This window comes from Oncorhynchus keta, chromosome 10 (assembly GCF_023373465.1).
Source record: "Oncorhynchus keta strain PuntledgeMale-10-30-2019 chromosome 10, Oket_V2, whole genome shotgun sequence".
Lineage (NCBI taxonomy): Eukaryota > Metazoa > Chordata > Actinopteri > Salmoniformes > Salmonidae > Oncorhynchus > Oncorhynchus keta.
In genome coordinates, this window is record NC_068430.1 from 44,693,872 (window position 1) to 44,719,145 (window position 25,274).

The 25,274-nt window shown below is 43.8% G+C and overlaps 1 protein-coding gene across 20 annotated transcripts in view; it reads right to left on the reverse strand.

Annotated features, from left to right (window-relative positions):
• LOC118388822 (neurofascin) overlaps positions 1-25,274 on the reverse strand; it is a 156,106-nt gene that overhangs the window by 15,549 nt on the left and 115,283 nt on the right. For 12 of the 20 annotated variants that reach the window (XM_052527117.1, XM_052527114.1, XM_052527116.1 and 9 more), the window contains 16 exons: positions 24,778-24,925; positions 24,275-24,399; positions 23,591-23,623; positions 22,406-22,507; positions 21,958-22,155; positions 20,710-20,780; positions 20,337-20,559; positions 20,073-20,188; positions 19,662-19,872; positions 19,333-19,455; positions 14,834-15,007; positions 13,076-13,093; positions 10,374-10,592; positions 9,542-9,670; positions 6,458-6,604; positions 1,013-1,144 (listed from right to left, as the gene is read on the reverse strand). In XM_052527117.1, coding sequence (XP_052383077.1) covers positions 1,013-1,144; positions 6,458-6,604; positions 9,542-9,670; positions 10,374-10,592; positions 13,076-13,093; positions 14,834-15,007; positions 19,333-19,455; positions 19,662-19,872; positions 20,073-20,188; positions 20,337-20,559; positions 20,710-20,780; positions 21,958-22,155; positions 22,406-22,507; positions 23,591-23,623; positions 24,275-24,399; positions 24,778-24,925 — 2,169 coding nt within the window. The remainder of the gene's footprint in view (positions 1-1,012; positions 1,145-6,457; positions 6,605-9,541; positions 9,671-10,373; positions 10,593-13,075; positions 13,094-14,833; positions 15,008-19,332; positions 19,456-19,661; positions 19,873-20,072; positions 20,189-20,336; positions 20,560-20,709; positions 20,781-21,957; positions 22,156-22,405; positions 22,508-23,590; positions 23,624-24,274; positions 24,400-24,777; positions 24,926-25,274) is intronic. The other 8 variants (XM_052527113.1, XM_052527120.1, XM_052527125.1 and 5 more) reach the window with 5 other exon arrangements.

Sequence of the window (25,274 nt, forward strand, 5' to 3'; positions counted from 1 at the left end):
TAACGTATTCAAAGCTCCACCAAGGCCTTGGAATTTACATGGGTGCTGCTCTCCGTAATTGAATAACCCATTACGTTTACATTTATGTTTGACCCACTCCCACCCCACATCATTACCTTACCTGGGTATTTAACTCTCTTCTGTTAACCCTTACCTGGGTATTTAACTCTCTTCTGTTAACCCTTACCTGGGTATTTAACTCTCTTCTGTTAACCCTTACCTGGGTATTTAACTCTCTTCTGTTAACCCTTACCTGGGTATTTAACTCTCTTCTGTTAACCCTTACCTGGGTATTTAACTCTCTTCTGTTAACCCTTACCTGGGTATTTAACTCTCTTCTGTTAACCCTTACCTGGGTATTTAACTCTCTTCTGTTAACCCTTACCTGGGTATTTAACTCTCTTCTGTTAACCCTTACCTGGGTATTTAACTCTCTTCTGTTAACCCTTACCTGGGTATTTAACTCTCTTCTGTTAACCCTTACCTGGGTATTTAACTCTCTTCTGTTAACCCTTACCTGGGTATTTAACTCTCTTCTGTTAACCCGTACCTGGGTATTTAACTCTCTTCTGTTAACCCTTACCTGGGTATTTAACTCTCTTCTGTTAACCCTTACCTGGGTATTTAACTCCCTTCTGTTAACCCTTACCTGGGTATTTAACTCTCTTCTGTTAACCCTTACCTGGGTATTTAACTCTCTTCTGTTAACCCTTACCTGGGTATTTAACTCCCTTCTGTTAACCCTTACCTGGGTATTTAACTCTCTTCTGTTAACCCTTACCTGGGTATTTAACTCTCTTCTGTTAACCCTTACCTGGGTATTTAACTCTCTTCTGTTAACCCTTACCTGGGTATTTAACTCTCTTCTGTTAACCCTTACCTGGGTATTTAACTCCCTTCTGTTAACCCTTACCTGAGTACTTAACTCCCTTCTGTTAACCCTTACCTGGGTATTTAACTCCCTTCTGTTAACACTTACCTGGGTATTTAACTCCCTTCTGTTAACCCTTACCTGGGTATTTGCCTCCGCGACTCCTCTTGATGAAGCAGACGATGAGGAGGATGAGGATGATGAGAGCAATTGCACACATCAGCCCGATGAACCAGCCCTGGGTAGCAATGTCCACCTGGTCTTTACTGTAGGCTGTCAGCAGGCAAACACATTGACACGCACACACCCAGGAGGGAGAGATGAGACACACAGAGAGAGGGAGAAAAATAATAAGAGTTTGCTGTGCCCCAGATGAGTCACTGGCAATACGTCCGACCATCTGTCCTCATCCAAGACTTTTCAAATCAAGATACAGTAACCACACAAGTTATGACAACCCAAAAACATCACAATATTCCATTATTCCCTCAACGCAGAGCTATTACTCTCAATGGAATCACACTACTCATTCAATTGTTTTTATTTATTTGTACTATTTTCTACATTGTAGAATAATAGTGAAGACATCAAAACTATGAAATAACACATATGAAACAACACATATGGAATCACGTAGTAACCAAAAAGGTTTTAAACAAATCAAAATATATGATATATTTGAGATTCTTCAAAGTAGCCACCCTTTTCCTTGATGATAGCTTTGCACACTCTTGGAATTCTCTCAACCAGCTTCATGAGGTGGAATGCATTTCAATTAACAGGTGAGTCTTGTTCAAATTAAATTCATGCATTTGAGCCAATCAGTTGTGTTGTGACAATGTAGGGCTGGTATACAGAAGTTAGCCCTATTGGTAAAAGACCAACTCCAAAGAGTTGGGGGTCGTTGACCTCGTTTGCTAACTACCTCTCTCTCAAAGATTGCAGTGTATAAAGTCAGAACATCTGCTGTCTCGGCCACTGCCTGTCAACAAGGGAGTATCCCAAGGCTCGATCCTAGGCCTCACTCTGTTCTCAATTTACATCGACAACATAGCTCAGGCAGTAGGAAGCTCTTTCATCCATTTATATGCAGATGATACAGTCTTATATTCAGCTGGCCCCTCCCCGGATTTTGTGTTAAACACTCTACAACAAATCTTTCTTAGTGTCCAACAAGCTTTCTCTGCCCTTAACCTTGTTCTGAACACCTCCAAAACAAAGGTTTGGTAAGAAGAATGCCCTTCTCCCCATGGGTGTGATTACTACCTATGAGGGTTTAGAGCTTGAGATAGTCACCTCATACAAGTACTTGGGAGTATGGCTAGACGGTACACTGTCGTTCTCTTAGCACATATCAAAGCTACAGGCTAAAGTTAAATCTAGACTTGGTTCCCTCTATCGTGATCTCTGATTCAAATGACCATCCTTCCCATGCTAAATTACGGAGACATCATTTATAGATTGGCAGGTAAGGGTGCTCTCGAGTGGCTAGATGTTCTTTACCATTTGTCCATCAGATTTGCCACCAATGCTCCTTATAGGACACATCACTGCACTCTATACTCCTCTGTAAACTGGTCATCTCTCTATACTTGTCGCAAGACCTACTGGTTGATGCTTATTTATAAAACCCTCTTAGGCCTCACTCCCCCCTATCTGAGAGATCTACTGCAGCCCCATCCTCCACATTCAACACTGCCAGTCACATTCTGTTAAAGGTCCCCAAAGCACACACATCCCTGGGTCGCTTGTTTTTTCAGTTCGCTGCATCTAGCGACTGAAACTAGCTCCAACAAACACTCAAACTGGACAGTTTTATCTCAATCTCTTCATTCATGGGGCGGCAGGGTAGCTTAGTGGTTAGAGTGTTGGACTAGTAACTGCAAGGTTGCAAGTTCAAACCCCCAAGCTGAAAAGGTACAAATCTGTTGTTCTGCCCCTGAACAGGCAGTTAAACCCACTGTTCCTAGGCTGTCATTGAAAATAATAATTTGTTCTTAACTGACTTGCCTGGTTAAATAAATTCAAAGACTCAATCATGGACACTGATTGACAGTTGTGGCTGCTTTGCATGATGTATTGTCTGTGCCCAATAATGTTTGTACCATGTTTTGTGCCGCTTCCATGTTGTGTTGCTACCATGTTGTGCCGCTTCCATGTTGTGTTGCTACCATGCTGTTGTCATGTTGTGTGGCTACCATGCTGTGTTGTCATGTATTGTTGCCTTAATATGTTGTTGACTTAGGTGTCTCTTTTATGTAGTGCTGTGTTGTCTCTCTTGTCATGATGTGTGTTTTGTCCTATATTTATATTTAATTGCTTTTATCTTTAATCCCAGCCCCAGACCCCACAGGAGGCCTTTTGCCTTTTGGTTGACTGTCACTGTAAATAAGAATTTGTTCTTATCTGACTTGCCTAGTTAAATTATGTCAATAACAGCTCAAATAAGCAAAGAGAAACAACAGTCCATCATTACTTTAAGGCATGAAGGTCAGTCAATCCGTAAAATGTTAAGAACTTTGAAAGTTTCTTCAAGTGTCGTTGCAAAAACCATCAATCGCTATGATGAAACTGTCTCTTGTGAGGACCGCCACAGGAAAGGAAGACCCAGAGTTACCTAGTTCATTAGAGTTAACTGCAGCTCATATAAACGTTTCACAGAGTTCAAGTAACAGACACATCTCAACATCAACTGTTCAGAGGAGAATCAGGCTTTCATGATCGAATTGCTACAAAGAAACCACTACTAAAGGACACCAATAATAAGAAGAGACTTGCTTGGGCCAAGAAACATGAGCAATGGACATTAGACCGGTGGAAATCTGTCCTTTGGTCTGATGAGTCCAAATTTGAGATTTTCGGTTTCAACCACCATGTGGTGAGATGCAAAGTAGGTGAACGGATGGTGTGCGTGAGTGTGGTTTTCACCGTGAAGCATGGAGGAGGAGGTGTGGGGTTGCTTTGCTGGTGACACTGTCTGTGTTGTATTTAGAATTCAAGGCACACTTAACCAGCATGGCTACCACAGCATTCTGCAGCGATTCATCATCCCATCTGGTTTGCGCTTCGTGGGACAATCATGTGTTTTTCAACTGGAAAAAGACCCAACACACCTCCAGGCTGTGTAAGGGCTATTTGACCAAGAACGAGATTGAGATGGTTTGGGATGAGTTGGACCGCAGAGGTAAGGAAAAGCAGTGAACAAGTGCTCAGCATATGTGGGAACTCCTTCAAGACTGTTGGATAAGAATTCCAGGTGAAGTTGGTTGAGAGAATGCCAAGAGTGTGCAAAGCTGTAATCAAGGCAAAGGTTGGCTACTTTGAAGAATATTTATATATATATATATAGGGGGAAAAGTATTTAGTCAGCCACCAATTGTGCAAGTTCTCCCACTTAAAAAGATGAGAGAGGCTTGTAATTTTCATCATATGTACACCTCAACTATGACAGACAAAATGAGAGAAAAGAATCCAGAAAATCACATTGTAGGATTTTTAATGAATTTATTTGCAAAACATGGTGGAAAATAAGTATTTGGTCACCTACAAACAAGCAAGATTTCTGGCTCTCACAGACCTGTAACTTCTTCTTTAAGAGGCTCCTCTGTCCTCCACTCGTTACCTGTATTAATGGCACCTGTTTGAACTTGTTATCAGTATAAAAGACACCTGTCCACGACCTCAAACAGTCACACTCCAAACTCCACTATGGCCAAGACCAAAGGGCTGTCAAAGGACACCAGAAACCAAATTGTAGACCTGCACCAGGCTGGGAAGACTGAATCTGCAATAGGTAAGCAGCTTGGTTTGAAGAAATCAACTGTGGCAGCTATTATTAGGAAATGGAAGACATACAAGACCACTAATAATCTCCCTCAATCTGGGGCTCCACGCAAGATCTCACCCCATGGAGTCAAAATGATCACAATAACGGTGAGCAAAAATCCCAGAGTGAATGACCTGCAGAGAGCTGGGACCAAAGTACCAAAGCCTACCATCAGTATACACTACGCCGCCAGGGACTCAAATCCTGCAGTGCCAGACGTGTCCCCCTGCTTAAGCCAGTACATGTCCAGGCCCATCTGAAGATTGGTAGAGAGCATTTGGATGATCCAAAAGAAGATTGGGAGAATGTCATATGGTCAGAGGAAACCAAAATATAACTTTTTGGTAAAAACTCAACTCGTCGTGTTTGGAGGACAAAGAATGCTGAGTTGCATCCAAAGAACACCATACCTACTGTGAAGCATGGGGGTGGAAACATCATGCTTTGGGGCTGTTTTTCTGCAAAGGGACCAGGACGACTGATCCGTGTAAAGGAAAGAATGAATGGGGCCATGTATCGTGAGATTTTGAGTGAAAACCTCCTTCCATCAGCAAGGGCATTGAAGATGAAACGTGGCTGGCTCTTTCAGCATGACAATGATCCCAAACACACCGCCCGGGCAACGAAGGAGTGGCTTCGTCCTGGAGTGGCCTAGCAAGTCTCCAGATCTCAACCCCATAGAAAATCTTTGGAGGGAGTTGAAAGTCCATGTTGCCCAGCAACAGCCCCAAAACATCACTGCTCTAGAGGAGATCTGCATGGAGGAATGGGCCAAAATACCAGCAACAGTGTGTGAAAACCTTGTGAAGACTTACAGAAAACGTTTGACCTCTGTCATTGCCAACAAAGGGTATATAACAAAGTATTGAGATAAACTTTTGTTCTTGACCAAATACTTATTTTCCACCATAATTTGCAAATAAATACATTTAAAATCCAACAATGTGATTTTCTGGATTTTTTTCCCCTTATTTTCTCTGTCATAGTTGAAGAGTACCTATGATGACAATTACAGGCCTCTCTCATCTTTTCAAGTGGGAGAACTTGCACAATTGGTGCCTAATATAATTCTAGAACATTGTAATAAGCCAAACACAGTACGCTACTGGTTGAAAAACAATTCTGTAACAAAATGCAGATTTAAATATACCCCGACAATAAGATGAATAGTTTATAATTACTAACCAACCAAGTGTGAAATTAGCTAAGTGAATTTGCTCGGAAACAAAACGAAGATATGAGAAAAGTAAAGTATATGTCCAAGTTATAGACCCATTGTACGTATTAGCTTTCATTCATTACATTGCATTGGATTATTCTTACCACATGGAATACTCTCCTACGGCAAATCAAGACATCACAAACAGCTAAATCGCTGACTCATGGCAGCTATTTCCAGAAGTTCAGAACAGACAACTGAACGGAAACAAAGCAGTCACTTTACAATGCGTTTGAGTATTTCGTTGATGGACGGGGAATTCATGGCAACACTTCAATACCAGCACATGGAGCTATTTCAACTCCTAGCCTTCTTTCACTTGGCTGGAGCACCACCGTGTTCTGACCCAACATACCTCATTGTTAGGGAACTGGGTCCTCCTCCATGTGGTCCCGGTAGCATGGGTGTTATCATGTCTCTGCATTAGCCTGCTATAGTCTCCTAGACTGGGCTGATGCAGACACAGACTGGCCCCCAGGCTATCTGAACTGACCTGATCCGGGCCATGTACCATCCCTCAACTGGGCAGGTGGAGTCTCACCTGCACTGGTCTCAAAGGTGACAACATTGCTGGAGATGCTGTGGTATTCGTTGGAGTACACCCTCAGGTGGTACTTGGCCCCTTCGATCAGTCCCGCCAGCTTAATGGGCGGCTGGTTCACAGGTACGCTTGACATACTGCCGTTGCCTTGGAGACACAAGAGAGGGCCAATCACACTCTGTTGTGGGGGCGTGGCCGGGCTACCGTGGTAACGACGCAAAGAGGAAGGGTGCGACGCAGTGATACTACATGGGCAGGACTGATTTTTCCCCCTATGAGATGGTGGGCCAGTGGAGTGAATTGAGACTGACCCAATGCAACACACACACACCCTCTTACCTCCACTTATTGACAAGCTCATTGAGATTATTAGCTACATCTGTAAGCCGATGTCTCTAATGGAATTTATAGAGAATGAAAGTGAATAGAAGAGCCATAGCTCGGAGTTCCATGGCTTTTTCAGGATTCTTTTTGGTAAATTCTCTTCCCAGTGAGGGCGAAACCACATTTCTCACCTGAGGGATAGTTCTCCTGAGAAAGCTCATCTAAAAAGGGGACATTTTCCATTGGCGAGAGAGAAAATAGTGTAAACCTAGGAAGCAGGTGTTCCTTCAGGCTACTATAATAATGTGGACGTCAAAGTTTTACTAAACTCCCAGCTGAATTGCCAGCAGTAAATTGTATTACCCTGACTAGTGGAATTTAAATTCACCATTATGGAACAATCCGTATTGTGAAATGGGGCAGGAGGGTAGAAAAGCACTGTGTCACAATTACCCATAACCCTCCACTCATCTCAATGGAAGAAACACCAATGGTGGAAAGGAACGCAGCATCTTTCCAAAGGTCATGACAACACCAAGCTGTGGGGGCATGGGTCAGTGATTGCTGGAGGAGCACGCAATCTGGTGACTTCATGCACCATGCTATGACATGACCTTTGACCCCATGAAAGGGTGAGACGAGATCATCATACAGCAATCAGCCAAAACCATTCCAAAGCTTGGTACATCCAATGCAGCCTCTGAAGCAACTAAACAAAACTGTAGAAAACTCAATTCAATCTTGACTAGGCCACAAAAAGACCTGAAGCCCTATGAAAATCAATGACTTGGAAGAATGTCTGACTAATATAAAAACACACTTCATTCCTTGCATCAGTTAAAACATGAAGCTAAATCTGAAAAATATATTTGCTATTTGACTGTACAGATGTAGGATCTCAATTTGAGCCAGTTTGCTACAGCATGAAAATAATCCTAAACTACAGGAAATGTGAATTATAATACATGGACATTTTTTGTAGGGGTAGATACATTTTCCGTTAGGGCAACTCAAGTTATCTTAAAGTGAAAATTACAAACTTTAGCTGCCATTTGCATTTCCTGTTGTGCATGAAAATTCTCAGCAACAAGAGTGATCAAATTAAGATCCTACATCTGTACAGCCTTGAGTCCAAAACATAGAAAGACAAAAGCAAACAGCTTGTAGCCCTCCCTTCCCAATCTTTATAACCTTCCCAATGCCCTTGGCTTGCGTTGTGAAAGCATCTTCCTGGCTTCCCCCCCGATAACATTAGCAGTACTGCAGCATGCAGACCAAGCCTGTAATCTAGATCTGGCATAGAATACACACCACTGACTACAGCTAGTCATCATCACAGTGATAGCTCTGCCGGGGAAATTGCGCGTGTGTGTGTTCATAAAGACATCATGCCCCCCCCCCCACTGACTCTAATGTTAAACAGCCAATGGAAAAGCCAAGCCTGACAACCAAACATACAGCCAGACGGACAGCCAGATGATGCAGGAGCTCGATACTGGGTAGTAGCTATGAAGGTTGCACACTGCACAGTTTGGGGAGTTAAGACATCATGATACACTATGGACATGAACTATACAAAGCCACATGTCCAAAGAGAGAGATGGAAAGAGAGCAGTAGACAGGGAGAAAGTGGGGTATATTGTGTGTTATAAGTACAGTATGCCATTGATACAGTTTGGGAAAATAGAAATGTGTGCACATGCTTGAATATCACCTAACATTTCCTCTTCTGCAATCAGAATCATTTAACACATACACATAGAGTTCTTTTAAGGAATGTTTTTCATTAAACAGTATATTTCCGCCCAGTAAAATAACACATTCTCTCTCTCATTCTCTCTCTCTCTCTCTCTCTCTCTCTCTCTCTCTCTCTCTCTCTCTCTTTCTGAAATTAACTTCTGTTTGAACTGGCAACAGAGAATCTACATGGGCACAATAAAATACAAATTTAACATAGCCTTTAGTAGGGATTTAAAATAAAAAAATAAAAAACCTGCAATCAAAGTGCAATAGAAACCGGAGGTGCTATACAATAACACATTAATTATTCAAATGGAAATGCCACAGAATATATGATATATTTCACCCACATCTACAGCTATGGGATGCTAGACAGATTCTAATCTGACTTCTATAGGTAACTGAACTCTGCTCTGCCGAGGCAAAATTAAATGAGAGTTGAGAGTTTCTTCTCAGAAATTGCCTTTCTGTGGATATGAATAGAGATGAGAATGTTGCCTTACTCGCCTCTGAATAAAAGCCTTGCTTCTCCACAAGAGTGAAGGGCTGTCATGAATTGGACTGGATTTTTTTAACACCATTTTGTGTTTTTTCCTGCCCCAAGAATGCCTCACCGTTCCCTTCAGAAAGCCCAGTGGGTTCTCTGCAGAGATAGACTGTCTGAAGATGAACTTTATTATTGACATTTCTGCCCAGGATGGATTTTGAACTATAGCTGTTAGATATGATCACACTTGGGTCAAATACACATGTCAAATCCTTTCAAATACTTGAGCTGGGCTTGATTCAGTTCCCCCTTTGCAATGGAAGCAATGAAATAGTCCCTAAATTGCAAACTCCAAGCTTTATCAAGTGCACATATGTATTTGACCCATTTCTAAATATTACTATAAGACCTAGGCTGAGGATCTTAAACTCTGGGTCTTTTCTTATTGTCCAGCCTCAGCTCTGACACAAACTCTGGTTCTTTTCTTACAGTCTAGCCTCAGCCTTGACACAAACTCTGGGTGTGGATCTTACTGTCCAGTGTGAACTCTAGCTGGAACTCGCTGCTGCCGGCCGGGAAGTTGTGGTTCCAGCTGACGTTAGCGTAGTTACTGTTAGGCTCCACCGTCAGGTTCCAGATCACACTCCCAGGAGCCATGCCTACTAGAGGGCAGGGCGGGGTCAGGGGCGTGGCAAGGTGGAGCAGAGAGGGGTGTGTTACAACACCACACACGCAGGGTTGTAAATCACACAATGGTTTTAGGGTTAGGGTTAGGGTTGCCCTATAAACAGTGGACTGGACCAATGTTATATTTGAACACTTTTAATGAGTGTCAACATTGATGTCAACACTTTTGGTGGTGTCCACTCCACAGTTAATGTATTAACAACAATGGAGGTGCCTTGAATTGTAATGGAGGTACCCAGTAGTTAAGGTATCAACTGCACTGGGCAGAATTATAACGCCCCACAAACACCCTCTAACTGTTAATATTACATGTTGGATTCTCACAGCCCGACCGAACAGTGTTGAGTTAATGGTTACGTTCCAATACATTGAAGTGACTTAATTTCATGTATCCTGTCTCCAAGGAGACATGACAAGGTAATGAAGTGGTATACTGGAATGCAGCCAGTTCCTCCAAATGCGTCCTTTCTGGTCAGGAGGGAGTAGCCAATCAAAACACTTCAAATTAAAGCTTATTAATGTGTCCCTTTAATCTTGGGAAAGATATAAAAAAAGAACACAATACACCTTTAAAAGTGCATCCATTGTAAATCTATTTCGTCTATGCCATAGATGCCATAGAAGAAAACAACTGAACTAAAGGTCAACTAAAGGAAACAGTAGGCCTATTGTATGTACCCAACACATTCGTATGTGCTTGCTTGGTGCTGGTAACCAGCACAGGAGTGGTAGCAGTAGTCGCAGCAGTAGTGGTAGTAGTAGTAGTAGTAGTAGTGGTAGTAGTGGTAGTAGTGGTAGGGGGAGTAGTAGTTGAGGTACTAATGGTTGTAGTAGCAGCGGTAGTAGTGGGAGGAGGTGGAGGGAAAGTTGTAGACACGGACACATCTGTAGGCTCGACTACAGGGCAAGGGAAGAGAGCACATGGTTAAAGACAAAAGCAGGAAAATCACAGGTAAACACATTTACCAATAGAGACACAGAGAGAAAGTCAATGAACCAATGAGCAGAAAGGTGCTATGGAATTTCCCAGAACCAGCACTGTTGAGTAAATAAGGAAAAGGCAACTGTCTAATTAGCCAAAAGAGGTCAACAGAAATATAATATTAATAGATTTTTTTTATTTTAGGCATTAGAAGTTAAGATAATAAAATATGTTATATGTGTGGGTAGATGCAACAGATATCCAGGATTAAAATAGGATTGGGTATTCATAAATCGTTTAATTCATCCACACAACCCACAATGAGGACCATGAAGTAGAATATCAGTGCCTCCAAGTGGCCAAATGCTGCTATGACTATCAATCCATCCAAATCCTTTCCTAAACCAATGCAGAGCAGGTCTATTGGTTGTGTTTTTTTTTAAATGGAATAAACAGGAAGTTATGGGAAATTCATACTTAGATACACTGCTAATACAAAGGAGACGTGCTTTCTTCTTACGTCATTTTGAGCAGAATCATCACATTATCTACGGTGAACATACAGGGGCCTATGTAGGACCTTCTTCGCAGGACCTTATTACTCTTCCTTTTACCTTGCAGTTGATGAACATCTCCATTTGGAGGATCCCACTAGAGAGCAGTTGAACTCATATCCTTGTTGAACTGCACCCCTCCATCCCCCCTCCCTCATGCATACACCCCCAAGTCAGCCATGACACACAGCATGCCAGAGAGAGCCAATCTTGAGAGGAGAAGAAGAGGAAGAGGCAAAGGCGGCGGCGAACTTGAACGCATCAGTGCAGGCAGGTGCTCAAGAACCCCTGTTGCCCAGGTAATACTAAAAAGCCAGCCAGAGATCACATTGGCCGCAAGCCATGTCAATCAAAAAGCTTTGCCAATCCCAGGCTGTTTCAGTCAAAAGGCATAAACCAGAGGCATTGCCATTCAGAGGGGTTGAACCCCAAGCTCAGTGATCTCTTACCTCTGACTTCCCCTTATACAGGGATCAGGGAGAAGAGGGGCAATGCTCACCAGCCAAGACATAAACACACATGGATGAGATGGATGCGTGACACTCTGAAAGCTGAAGCGCAAGCAGCAGTGAGCGAGCAAGCAAGTGAATGAGCAGCAGAGAACGTTTGATGATGGAGAATCATTCAAGCGAGAGCACTGTAAGCTTGAAATCACCACCCATCCCCACCCCGGTGACGTGCTCCCATCTCCACATACAAACGACAAACGTAAGCAAGCCTCCCCCATCCTATGCCCCCCCTCACGTAAATGAGGGTCAACCCCTTTGTCGACTCAGTCAGTACACAAGATCCAAGGCTTGTGACGGACAGGTAGTTGTCATGATTCAAGTTGCAAGGTGCGCTATCAGGGATTGGAGCTGGGTGACAGGTCAAAGTTCAGATCTCAGAAATGTCAGGAAGTTGATACCGACTTCAAGTTGATACCAATTATGCTACAGGTGATCCTGACCTGGACTACAGTACAGCCGAATTACACTCTTCTTGGATATAACGGGATTTGCAACTGTTATACAAGTGCTGTAAGAGTTATAAAAGTGGCTCAAATAGAACTAAAGGTTGAAGCAGAGATTATAATGTTAGTTGTTTCTACACTCATTCCTTTAAGGTGTACATAAGAGAGTTATAAGTGTATAATACTGTAGGTTTTAATGTCAAAAATGAACCTGAGAGTTCTGTGGGTTTGTTCAATCCCTGAAAGCACAGAGTGAAGCACAGATACAGTACACTGAAAGATACAGATATAGACAGAGATACAGATATGACAGACAATATAGACAGACATACAGTTATACAGCTGGCAAAGAGAAAGCCAGTGTTTGGTAGAGTGCAGTTCAGTCCATTACAAAGAACTTTCTGGTTACAGTCCAAAGCTCTCTATTTAAGCTCTCTGTAAAATTTTCAGATGACAATGCCAGTCCTGAATATGGCTGCTCACTTCCTAATTGTTCTATTAATTCAATCTAGAATCTACTGACTTAAATATCTAATAGTAATTCATGTATACTTGATTTGACGAGAACTCATACACATTCAAAATTAGTTTTCCTCAGGGTTTTACCCTTGACAGACCTCAAAGTTACCCCTCATTTGTTTTGTTTGTTAGCTACGGCGTAAGATTTGTCAACCCCTATTTAACCTCTATGGGTAGTTTCTCTCTAGGATAGGTGTCTTGGGTCTGTACCATTGTCATCAGTAGGGGGTGGTAGAAACCCGTGATATGATGACGAGGCAAAGTGGTAAGGAAACGTAAATATGACATGGTCATTCATTTGAACTGGACACCACTGCTGGAAAAAATGGACTGAGACAAAGTCGGAGAGGAATTATAGAAAATAGACAGACAGACAAGCAGACAGACAGACGGGCTATGCATTTCCCGTTACCTACACCCGAGCGGTCAGTACCTGAGCTGAAAAAGTCTTCTGTTAACACCCATGGAGAGAGACACACAGAGAGGAGGTTGAGAGGGAGGGGGAGAGGGAGAGGGAAAAGGGAGGGGGAGACAGGTGTATGGGGGGTGGAGAAGGAGACAGGCGAGAGGGAGGTGGAGACAAACAAGAGGGAGGTGAAGACAGACAAGAGGGAGGTGGAGACAGGCGAGAGGGAGGTGGAGACAAGCGAGAGGGAGGTGGAAACAGGCGAGAGGGAGGTGGAGACAGGCAAGAGGGAGGTGGAGACAAGCAAGAGGGAGGTGGAAACAGGCGAGAGGGAGGTGGAGACAAGAGAGAGGGAGGTGGAGACAGGCGAGAGGGAAGTGGAGACAGGCGAGAGGGAGGTGGAGACAGGCGAGAGGGAAGTGGAGACAGGCGAGAGGGAGGTGGAGACAAGAGAGAGGAAGGTGGAGACAGGCGAGAGGGAGGTGGAGACAGGCGAGAGGAGGGTGGAGACAAGCGAGAGGGAGGTGGAGACAGGCAAGAGGGAGGTGGAGACAGGCGACATGGAGGTGGAGATAGGTGAGATGGAGGGGTGAGGTGAAAGGGAGGGGGAGACAGACAGACAGAAGAGGGTGAGACAGCAAGTGGAGGAGGGAAAACAAGAGTGAGAATCTGAGAGGCGGAGACAGAAAGACAGCGTTAAAAGACACTACAGAAGATCAACCACAGGAGAGGAAGAGAGACAAAGAGAGAGAAACGAGGAGAGAAAGAGAACATTCTGACAAAAGAGCACAACGACAGACAGGAGACATGCCAAGAAGGAGAACACTGGGTGATTCTGCATCTATCGCTATTAACACCAAGTGTGTGTGTGTGTGTGTGTGTGTGTGTGTGTGTGTGTGTGTGTGTGTGTGTGTGTGTGTGTGTGTGTGTGTGTGTGTGTGTGTGTGTGTGTGTGTGTGTGTGCACCCGTTTGTGTGCTCATCGTAACCCATTGACCACTGCTGCACACACTGTGCACGAGTGTGAATGTGTTATATATGTTGAATGGGTGCCAGTGTGACAAAGACTTATGTGTTTGCTGCCGAGCTGCAGTAGGCTGAAGTCACTGAGCTTTCCAAGCCTTTTCGGTTGGCCACACTTGACACACTCTACCGTGTCAACTAGCTGCACAAACACACAAACATCTAACCCAGTTTCCACACATAACTAAGACTTAAAATGCCAACTTATTTTCTTCTTTTGGCACACATTTCTGTGTCTACATAGCGTAGATGGTTTAACTTTTTCATTCAGTCTTTGTGAAATTTGTCATCCTAAACAGTGAATTAATAAAAATCTGTGTTGATCTGTTCTGGTTATCTGTTTCATGTCTTCTCAACAATAACCTGTTAATCCTACATTACCCAGCGTACCACATTACTGAAGAATTAAAAGGAACTTGACCATGCAAGCTGGTGACATTCTGCATATCAAAAAACAGCCTTACACCACTTACCTGGAGTAAACAAAAACGTGACTGTGTGTAACAGCGTTAAAAGTCAGAGTTGACTCTGTGTGTGTGTATGTGTGTGTGTGTCTGTGTCTGTGTGTGTGCGTGAATAAGAATGGTATTGAGTAAGAATGGTATGCGAGTAAGAGAAGTTTGTTGAGTAAGTATTTATGTGTGTATGTGTGTGTAAGTGTGTGTGTGTGTGTGCGCATGAGCATGTGTGTATGTGTGTATGAGTAAAGATTGAGGTGTGTGTGTGTGTGTGTGTGTATGCTGTGTAGGCAGTGTGGACTTACCCTCATTGGTGAAGTGTGGAGACTCCTCAGCATAGACCTCCCCTGCTCCCACCTGTGTGAGGGCCGCCAGGTAGAACTTATAGCGGATGGCTCGTTCGGGCAGGCGGAGTGTGTACGTTGTCACGTTAGGTAGGAAACTCTGCATCTGCATAAGGCCTACACGCGACCCGTTCACTACAAGAACACACACAGTCAGTCAGCTGGTCAGGTAACAGTCATGCAGCTACTGTAAAAACACTTAACTGTCTATCATCGCAACGTTCACATATATATATATATATATATCTTGTGGAAGGATGAGATAGTATGAATAAATTCATCAAAATGAAGTTTTTAATGAAAATATGTCAATCATTATTTGAATATGTTGGCAACCTATTGTATAAAAGTGATAATGCCCTCGAAGCCGGTGTTTGGAGGATACGGTGCCAGTAGATCCTCCAAACACCGGCTTCTCGGGCATTATTATAACAAAAATACAAAAAGGCAAGTCAGTTAAGGACAACTTATTATTTACAATGATGGGCTACAGGACCATTATCACTTATTTCACATCAAATCATATTTGTCACATGCGCTGAATACAAGTAGACATTACAGTGAAATGCTTACTTACAAGCCCTTAACCAAAAAAAAAAAAGAAAAAGCTTTAACCTCTCTATAGGCTAGGGGGCGGTATTTTCACGTCCGGATGAAAGCGTTCCCAAAGTAAACAGCTTGCTACTCAGGCCCAGATATGCATATTATAACAGAACTTATTTTGCAGGCGAAACCCCGAGGACAAACCAACCAGGATATTTTGTTGTTGTTGAGGTCACTCTCTTTTCAATTAGTTTTTTTTTTATGGGGATCTAGATTTCTAATGCACTTGCTTGCAGTTCCTATCGCTTCCACTAGATGCCATCAGTCTTTAGAAATTGGTTGATGTTTTTCCTTTCAGAAATGAAGAAGTAGGGCTGTTTAGAACAAGGGTCGAGTGTAGTGTACTTTTGTGGTTGGGTCGCACGACCTGAGAACTCGCTCCACTTTGTTTTTATCTGCTTTTGAACGCAGTTTATCCTGTCTTCAATTTGATTGATTATTTACGTTAAAAAATACCTAAAGTTGTATTAAGAAAGTTGTTTGAAATGTTTGAACAAAGATTACAGGTAACTTATTAGATATTTTGTAGTCATGTTGTGCGAGATTGAACCAGTGTTTTTCTGGATCAAACGTGCCAAATAAATGGACATTTTGGAGATATAATGACGTAATTAATCAAACAAAAGGACCATTTGTGATGTTTATGGGACATATTGGAGTGCCAACAAAAGAGGATCTTCAGTTTTCAGTTTTGTGTCACGCCTGGCGGGATGAAATATGATTGTCTGTGTTTGTTTGATGGGGTGCTGTCCTTAGATAATAGCATGGTTTGCTTTCGCTGTAAAGCCTTTTTGAAATCTGACGCGGTGGCTTAACAAGAAGTAAAGCTTTAATTTGGTGAATTGTACGTGTGATTGTATGAAAGTAAAATATTTCTAATAATTTAATTCAAATTTGGCGGTCTGCCATTTCACCGGATGTTGTCAAATCGATCCCGTTAATGGGATTTGATCCCTAAGAAGTCAAAAATAGATCATATAAAACAATTATAATTGAAGAGCAGCAGAAAAATAACAGACACAAGGCTATATGGAGTCAATGTGCAGGGGCACAGGTTAGTCAATGTCATAAAGGTAATATGTACATGTAGGTAGAGTTAAAGTGACTATGCATAGAGAATTAACAGAGAGTAGCAGCAGCATAAACGGGGGGCGGGGGGAAATGCAAATAGTCTAGGTATCCATTTTGATTAGATGTTCAGGAGTCTTATGGCTTGGGGTAGAAACTGTTAAGAAGACTTTTGGACCTAGACTTGGAGCTCCGGTGACGCTTGTCGTGAGGTAGGGTGGCTGGAGTCTTTTAGGCCCTTCCTCTGACACCACCTGGAATAAAGGTCCTGGATGCAACTTGGCCCCAGTGATGTACTGGGCCGTACGCACTACCCTCTGTAGTGCCTTACGGTCAGAGGCCGAGCAGTTGCCATATAAGGCAGTGATGCAACCACTTTTTGAGGATCTGAGGACCATGCCAAATCTTTTCAGTCTCCTGAGGGAGAATAGGCTTTGTCGTACCCTCTTTATGGCTGTGTTGGTGTGCTTGGACCATGATAGATTGTTGGTGATGTGGACACCAAGGAAGTTGAAGCTCTCAACCTGCTCCACTACACCCCCGACGATGAGAATGGGGGCGTGCTCAGTCCTCCTTTTCCTGTAGTACACAATCATCTCCTTTGTCTTGATCACATCGAAGGAGAGGTTGTTATCCTGGCACCACACCACCTTCTTCCTATAGGCTGCCTCATTGTTGTCAGGCCTACAATTGTTATGTTGTCAGCAAACTTAATGATGGTGGTGGAGTTGTGGAGTGGACTGAGCATGCACCCAAGGGACCCCCGTGTTGAGGATCAGTGTGGCATATGTGTTGTTACGTTACCTTACCACCTGGTGCAGATCGTTAGGAAGTCCAGGTTCCAATTGCAGAGGGAGGTGTTTAGTCCCAGTGTCATTAGCGTAGTGATGAGCTTTGAGGGCACTAGAGTGTTGAACGCTGAGGGACTATGGTGGTCTGCTTGAAACATGTAGGTATTACAGACTCAGTCAGGGAGAGGTTGAAAATGTCAGTGAAGACACTTGCCAGTTGGTCAGTGCATGCTCGGAGTACACGTCCTGGTAATCCGTCTGGCCCTGCAGCCTTGTGAATGTTGACTTGTTTAAAGGTCTTACATCGGCTACAGAGAGTGTGATCACACAGTCGTCCTGAACAGCTGATGCTCTCATGCATGCTTCAGTGTTGCTTGCCTCGAAGTGAGCATAGAAGTAATTTAGCTTGTCTGGTAGGCTCGTGTCACTGGGCAGCTCGCGGCTGTGCTTCCCTTTGCAATCTGTAATAGTTTGCAAATCCTGCCACATCCGCCGAGCGTCGGAGTCGGTGTAGTATGATTAAATCATAGTCCTGTATTGACGCTTTTCCTGTTTGATGATTCGTCGGAGGGCATAGAGGGAGTTTTTATAAGCTTCCGGGTTAGAGTTCCGCTCCTTGAAAGCGGCAGCACTTGGCTTCTGGTTGGGGTGTGTACGTACAATGCACTTATTGATGAAGCCAGTGACTGATGTGGTGTACTCCTCATTGTCATTGGAAGAATCCCGGAACATATTCCAGTCTGTGCTAGCATAACAGTTCTGTAGCATAGCATCTGCGTCATCTGACCACATCTTTATTGACTGAGTAACTGGGGTTTCTTGCTTAAAATTTTTGCTTGTAAGCAGGAATCAGGAAGATATACATATGGTCAGATTTGCCAAATGGATGGTGAGGGAGAGCTTTGTATGCGTCTCTGTGTGTGGATTAAAGGTGGTCTAGAGTTTTTTCCCCTCTGGTTGCACATTTAACATGCTGTTAGAAATTAGGGAAACAGATTTAAGTTTCCTTGCATTAATGTCCACGGCCGCCTCTGGATGAGCGTTTTCCTGTTCGCTTATGGCCCTATACAGCTCATTGAGTGTGGTTTTAATGCCAGCATCGGTTTGTGGAGGTAAATAGACAGCTACGAAGAATATAGATTAAAACTATCTTGGTAAATAGTGTGGTCTACAGCTTATCATGAAAACCTTGAGACTCCCTTACTATTAGATTTTGTGCTCCAGCTGTTGTTTACAAATATACACAGACCGTTACCCCTTGTCTTACCGGGGGCGGCTGTTCTATCTTGCCGGTGCAGTGTAAAACCGGGCAGCTGTATTTTATCCATTTGTCGTTCAGCCACGACACAGTGAAACATAAGAATTACAGTTTTTAATGTCCTGTTGGTAGGATATTCGTGATCGTAGTTCGTCTATTTTGTTATCCAATGATTGTACGTTGGCTAATAGTGCTGATGGTAGAGGCAGATTTCCCACTCGCCTTCAGATCCTTACAAGGCACCCTGACATACATCCCCGATATCTCCGTCTACTTCTCATGCGATGCACAGGGTTTTGGGCATTGTCAGGCATCTGAAAGAAATCCTTTGCGCCCGACTCATTAAAGAAAAAAACTCTTCTTCCATGACGATGTGAGTAATCACTGTCCTGATATCTAGAAGCACTTTTCGGTCATAAGGGACGGTGGTAGAAACATCATGTACAAAATAAATAAGAAATAACGCAAAAAAACCACACACAATAGCACAATTGGTTAGAAGACCGTAAAACGGCAGACATCTCCTCCGGCGTCATTATCTAGAGGAATTAGAAAGATCTTTCCGACCTTCTACCCAAAGTTCTTGTGCAGTGTATACCGCTGAACTGATAACGTGTCTGTCGTTTGACTGTGTAACTAACCAATCAAAAGTGCTCACCTTTCTGGTACTTGACTGGGTAGCCAATCAGAAGAGCACCCCTCTCTGTCTTTTGAGTGGGTATCCAATCAGAAGGGCTCACCTGTCTGGTAGTTGAGTTTATATCCAATCAGAATGCCGTTAGGCTCCAGGGGTTTGTCCCACTCCAGGTGGATAACATCTGTACTCCGCTGGATGATCTTAAAGAACTTAGGAGCTTCTGGCACTAAACACACAGGGGAGAGAGGGAAAGAGAGGGGGAAGGATAGAAATTAAGAGAGATGGAGGATGTTAGAATGAGGGAGAGCGTGGGAGAGAGAAAGAGGGAGAGTGTTGGTAGGTGTAGGAGAGAGAGTGAGTTACAGTGTAAAAAATCATTTGTCCAATGGACTGTATGACAGTTGGAGTTGTCCTTCTCTCTCCCTGTCTCACCTCCTTCCTTGGTACGGAACTCCACATGGTTGCTAGGCGGTCCCTCGTAGCGATTGTTGGCGACCACCATGTATATGCGGTAGTGGCTGTATGGCTGTAGGTCTGTCAGTATGCCAGTAGGCTGGGCCACGGTACTGTAGAACCCTTTAGTCTTCTTCTCTTTATTCACACGCAGACCCTTCACCATGCTGCCCTCACGCCAGTAGTACACCTGAGAGAGAGGGCCCACACACAATGTCATCACAGGGTGGTAGAAACACATGGTGTGTCTGTATGTATGTCTGTCTGTGGCCACGTGTGCCGTGTGCCGTGTGTGTGTGTGTCGTGTGTGTGTGTGTGTGTTTGTGTGTATGTGTGTGTGTGTGTGTGTGTGTGTGTGTGTGTGTGTGTGTAGTGGGCTACAGTTCTCACCCTGTACTCCTTGAACTCTCCCAATACAGTGCTGGGATCTACTGGGGTCCAGTGGACATTGACCTTGGTGCTGTCAATCTTAGACACTCGCAGGTCAGTGGGAGGGGCTGTGGGCTCTGGAGGTACACACAGGTACGAGATCATCAGCATGTGACGAGAGAGAAAGAAGAGAGAGACGAGAGCTAACATTTGCTCGTTCCAAAAAGATGATGAATGGTAAAGAAACGTTGCTTCATGTGTATGTAGGTTTGTGTGGGTACGTACTGTCCTCCCCAGAGTATCCTATGATGATGTTAGACTCGCCTCCCGGTCCAAAGTCATTCACAGCCCGCAGTTTGATCTCATAGGGTACGTAGGTCTCTGTGTCGTGGACAATGTGCTTTGCACCCACTGTAGTCACATTACTCCATTCCTCCCCCGTATCCTTACGTCGCCACCACACCGAGTAGTGCAGGTTAGGGCCGTTTCGCTCTGTGTCCAACAAGGGCTGGAAAGCGCAAAAAGACACACACATTAATTAGTCTAGTTTTTACTGACTGAAACAACCTTGCCATTGAGGGTGTCATGGCTCTTCATGAAGGGTAATGGGCGAAACCATGACATCAGTCCCTGCTATGATCCTCTTTCTGTCTCTCACCTCCCAGCTGATCTCCATGTTGTTCTTCTTGGTGCCCCAGCCTTTCAGGCCTCTAGGGATAACATCTGGAGCTAAAACACACAGGGACACATGTCATCTCTCTGGCTAAAATACACTACCGTCAAAAGTTTTAGAACACCTACTCATTCAAGGGTTTTTCTTTATTTTTACTATTTTCTACATTGTAGAATAATAGTGAAGACATCAAAACTATGAAATAACACATGGAATATTATAGTAACCAAAAAAGTGTTAAACAAATTCAATTCTATTTTGTATTTGAGATTCTTCAAATAGCCACCCTTTTCCTTGATGACAGCTTTGCACACGCTTGGCATTCTCTCAACCAGCTTCACCTGGAATGCTTTTCCAACAGTCTTGAAGGAGTTCCCACATATGCTGAGCACTTGTTGGCTGCTTTTCCTTCACTCTGCGGTCCAACTCATCCCAAACCATCTCAATTTGGTTGAGGTTGGGGATTGTGGAGGCCAGGTCATCTGATGCAGCATTCCATCACTCTCCTTCTTAGTCAAATAGCCCTTACACAGTCTGGAGGTGTGCTGGGTCATTGTCCTGTTGTTAAACAAATGATAGTCCCGCTAAGCGCAAATCAAATGGGATGGTGCATCGCTGAAGAATGAGGTGGTAGCAATGCTGCTTAAGTGTGCCTTGAATTCTAAATAAATCACAGACAGTGTCACCAGCAAAGCACCCCCACACCATCACACCTCCTCCTCCATGCTTCACGGTGGAAAACACACATGCGGAGATCATCCGTTCACCCACACCGGGTCTCACAAGGACATGGCGGTTGGAACCAAAAATCTCAAATTTGGACTCCAGACCAAAGGACAAATTTCCACCGGTCTAATGTCCATTGCTCATGTATTTCTTGCCCCAAGCAATTATCTTCTTCTTATTGGTGTCCTTTAGTAGTAGTTTCTGTGCAGCAATTGGACTATGAAAGCCTGATTCACACAGTCTCCTCTGAACAGTTGATGTTGACTGTTGTCTGTTACTTGACCTCTGTGAAACATTTATTTGGGCTGTATATTTCCCAGAACTCCTAAAAAAGACACCCCCACCTGCCCTCCCTTCACCCTCCCTCGTTCCCTCCATTATCCTCCTTGATAACCCACTAGTATTGTGGTGAGGATTGGCTGGAGAAAGATCTGGTCGAACATCCTCCTAAATTCCCTTTTCCCTACCCCCATCCATCCCCTCTCTCCCTCCCGGTGTCTGACTCACGGGCTCCGCTGGTCTGGTATCGTTGCGAGGGGAGGCTGGGGAGGCTCTGGCCCACAGAATTGACAGCGATGACTCTGAACTGGTAGTTGACGAATGGAGAGAGCTCCAGGATGACAGTGTTGAAGTCTCCGGGATAACTAGACAGGTTCTGCCACTTGCCTGACTCCCAACGGTCCTCCTCAAACTGAACCACGAACACTGCAGGGAAGAGGTGTGACAAGCCATGGAACGGTTGAATGTATGTATTGGGGTTACATTGGGAAGAAGTCTTGTGTGTGAGTGAGTGAGAGAGGTGTGTGTGTGTGTGTGTGTGTGTGTGTGTGTGTGTGTGTGTGTGTGTGTGTGTGTGTGTGTGTGTGTGTGTGTGCGTGCGTGCGTGCGTGCGTGCGTGTGTGTTTACGTGTGATGTTACTTTGTGTGAAGTGTGTACACGCGTGTGTGTATTTACATGTGACGGGGCTGTTGTGATCATCTCCATGTATCCAGGTGAGTCGTATGTTGCGTTCTTTAGCGTCAGACAGCTCCAGGTCCGTGGGAGAGTCAGGACGGTCTACACACAGGAGGGCCATAGGGTTAGATGGTACACAATCACAAACACACAACACATGCATTCAAGCAAACACACACTCATGCACACACACATATTGACACACACACCAGCACGTGCACATGCATGCACAGACACACTCATACGCACACAGACACGCAACCAAACACACTGATACGGACGCACACACACGTATAGTGCATTCGGAAAGTATTTTCCAGATGTTGTTACGTTACAGCCTTATTCTTAAATGGATTCATTCTTTTTTTTCCTACCATAAAGGCCTGATTGGTGGAGTGCTGCAGAAATGGTTCTCCCAGCTCCACAGACGAACCCTGGAGCTCTGTCAGAGTGGCCATCGGGTTCTTGGTCACCTCCCTGTTTTGGTACCCTTCCCCAGATCTGTGCCTCGACACAATCCTGTCTAGGAGCTCTATGGACAATTCCTTTGACCTCATGGCTTGGTTTTTGCTCTGACATGCACTGACCTTATATAGACAGGTGTGTGCCTTTCCAAATAATGTTAAATCAATCGAATTTACCACAGGTAATCAATGGAAACAGGATCCAACTGAGCTCCACTTTGAGTCTAATAGCAAAGAGTCTGAATACTTATGTAAATAAGATATTTCTGATTTATAACATTTGCTAACATTTCTAAAAAATGGTTTTCACTTTCTCATTATGGGTTATTGTGTGTAGACTGATGAGGAAAAATGTTTTATTTAACTCATTTTAGAATAAGGCTGTAACGTAACAAACTGTGAAAAAAGTCAAGGTGTCTGAATACTTCCCAAATACACGCACACACACACACACACAGATGCACAAACATACACCCTTTCAGCCATAGGCATATTTATACTCATATCTCTTACACACTGCATTTATTCCTTTGGCATTAGGAAGCAATAGTCCAAACGAACCACTGTTATGCTTATTAGAGTGAGGAGAGAGCAAAAAAGCTAGAAATACACAGAGAGAGAGAGAGAGAGAGAGAGAGAGAGAGAGAGAGAGAGAGAGAGAGAGAGAGAGAGAGAGAGAGAGAGAGAGAGAGAGAGTGGTAGAAAAGGCCACGGATGTTACCTGTAGGCAAGACACTAGACAGGGAGGCGTCCTCTGTGAGGGGGGCAGGGGGGTAAAGGTCAGAGGTTAAAGGTTAGAGGTTAGTCAGAGCATTAGTACAGTGGAGGAAACCCATCCACTACAGTACTACAACTGGTGTAGGGTGAAGTTGCCCCTAGACGCTAATCTTGGGTCAGTTTAGCATTTTCCTGACTAGTGGTTAAGGATAGAATTGGAAGAGGGGAGACTGATCCTAGATCTGTATCTAGGGGAAACTTCACCCGGAAGCACTATAACTACAGAACCAGGAAACATATGCAGTACGATCCACCACCGATGCTGACGACCTACAAACTATTCGTAGCAGGAGTCTGATAGAAGTCAATAATGAGAGTAAATTCAGTGACATAAAACAATTCCATGTATTATAGTGTTATCTATGCAGGGCTAACTACAACGTTAAGAAGATGTGGGTTGATGAGAAGATGATTTGTAGAATGAAAGTAGACCATTTTCAAATCCATGTTGAACCAATCCATGTTGGTTTATGTAGCTGGGTCTTGTAGGGCGTGTGTGTGTGTGTGTGTGTGTGTGTGTGTGTGTGTGTGTGTGTGTGTGTGTGTGTGTGTGTGTGTGTGTGTGTGTGTGTGTGTGTGTGTGTGTGTGTGTGTGTGTGTGTGTGTGTGTGTGTGTGTGTGTGTGTACCTGACACAGTAAGGCGTGCCGAGGCAGTGTCTTGGTCAATTTCTGTTTTAACAGTGCAGGTGTATGTTCCCTCATCCCCCTCATGGACATTGGGGATGGACAGAGAATCCTCATCCTTCTTCAACCTACAGTGCATAGACAAGGAAGGGAAAATATTACTGTGCTTGGAAACAATTAACTATTACAGCCAATGATACAGTGCTAACAGAATTAACAATTGTGGTCAATAAGGTATAATAATATATATAATATAATAAGGCTCCCTATATTTTCTATGTATGTTTTCTGCCATACATAGAAAATAGCTCATGCAAAATAAATAAGGTGTGTAAACGGCGTTTACTATAGTACTTATTACAACATTATTACAACATTATCACGACATTATCACACTTTAACTTTACCTTACTATTGATCAATAGTGTACAATTCATCACATATCACACAGGGGACAACAAAGTTACAGAAATCTGTTGTTGATTGTGTTTTGGGGTGTGTTTTACCTCGATCCCAGGGAGAGAGGCTTGTCATCCTTCAGCCAGGTAACAGTGATGGGCAGGGTGAGGTCTGATTTGACCCGGCAGTCGAAACGAGCCATGGTGCCTCTGATGGCTGACTGGTGCTCTGGAGCCCTGACAATACGTGTCGGCTCTGAAACACACCCGGGAAACAACACACACGCATGCATATCCGGGACAATAAGTGGGGATATAAGGAAGGCAATGTCCTCCTTGATCCCTGACAAACACATTTGTGGAATTTCCGATCAGCTGCAACTCAATAATATGAACTTGTCGCTTTCTCATGATATGGGATGTTATTAAGGCCACTTTCTTATGACATGGGATGAATGAGAATGACAAATGCACTGCTGAATATGAATGTCCAATGCGAACCTCTAAGAAATGTTGTCTGCTCTGAGAAAGGAAAGGTCCGAGGTGTGATACAAATCTTTAGAGAGGATGGAAGATTCAATCCAAAATCACATGGGTTGATAAGG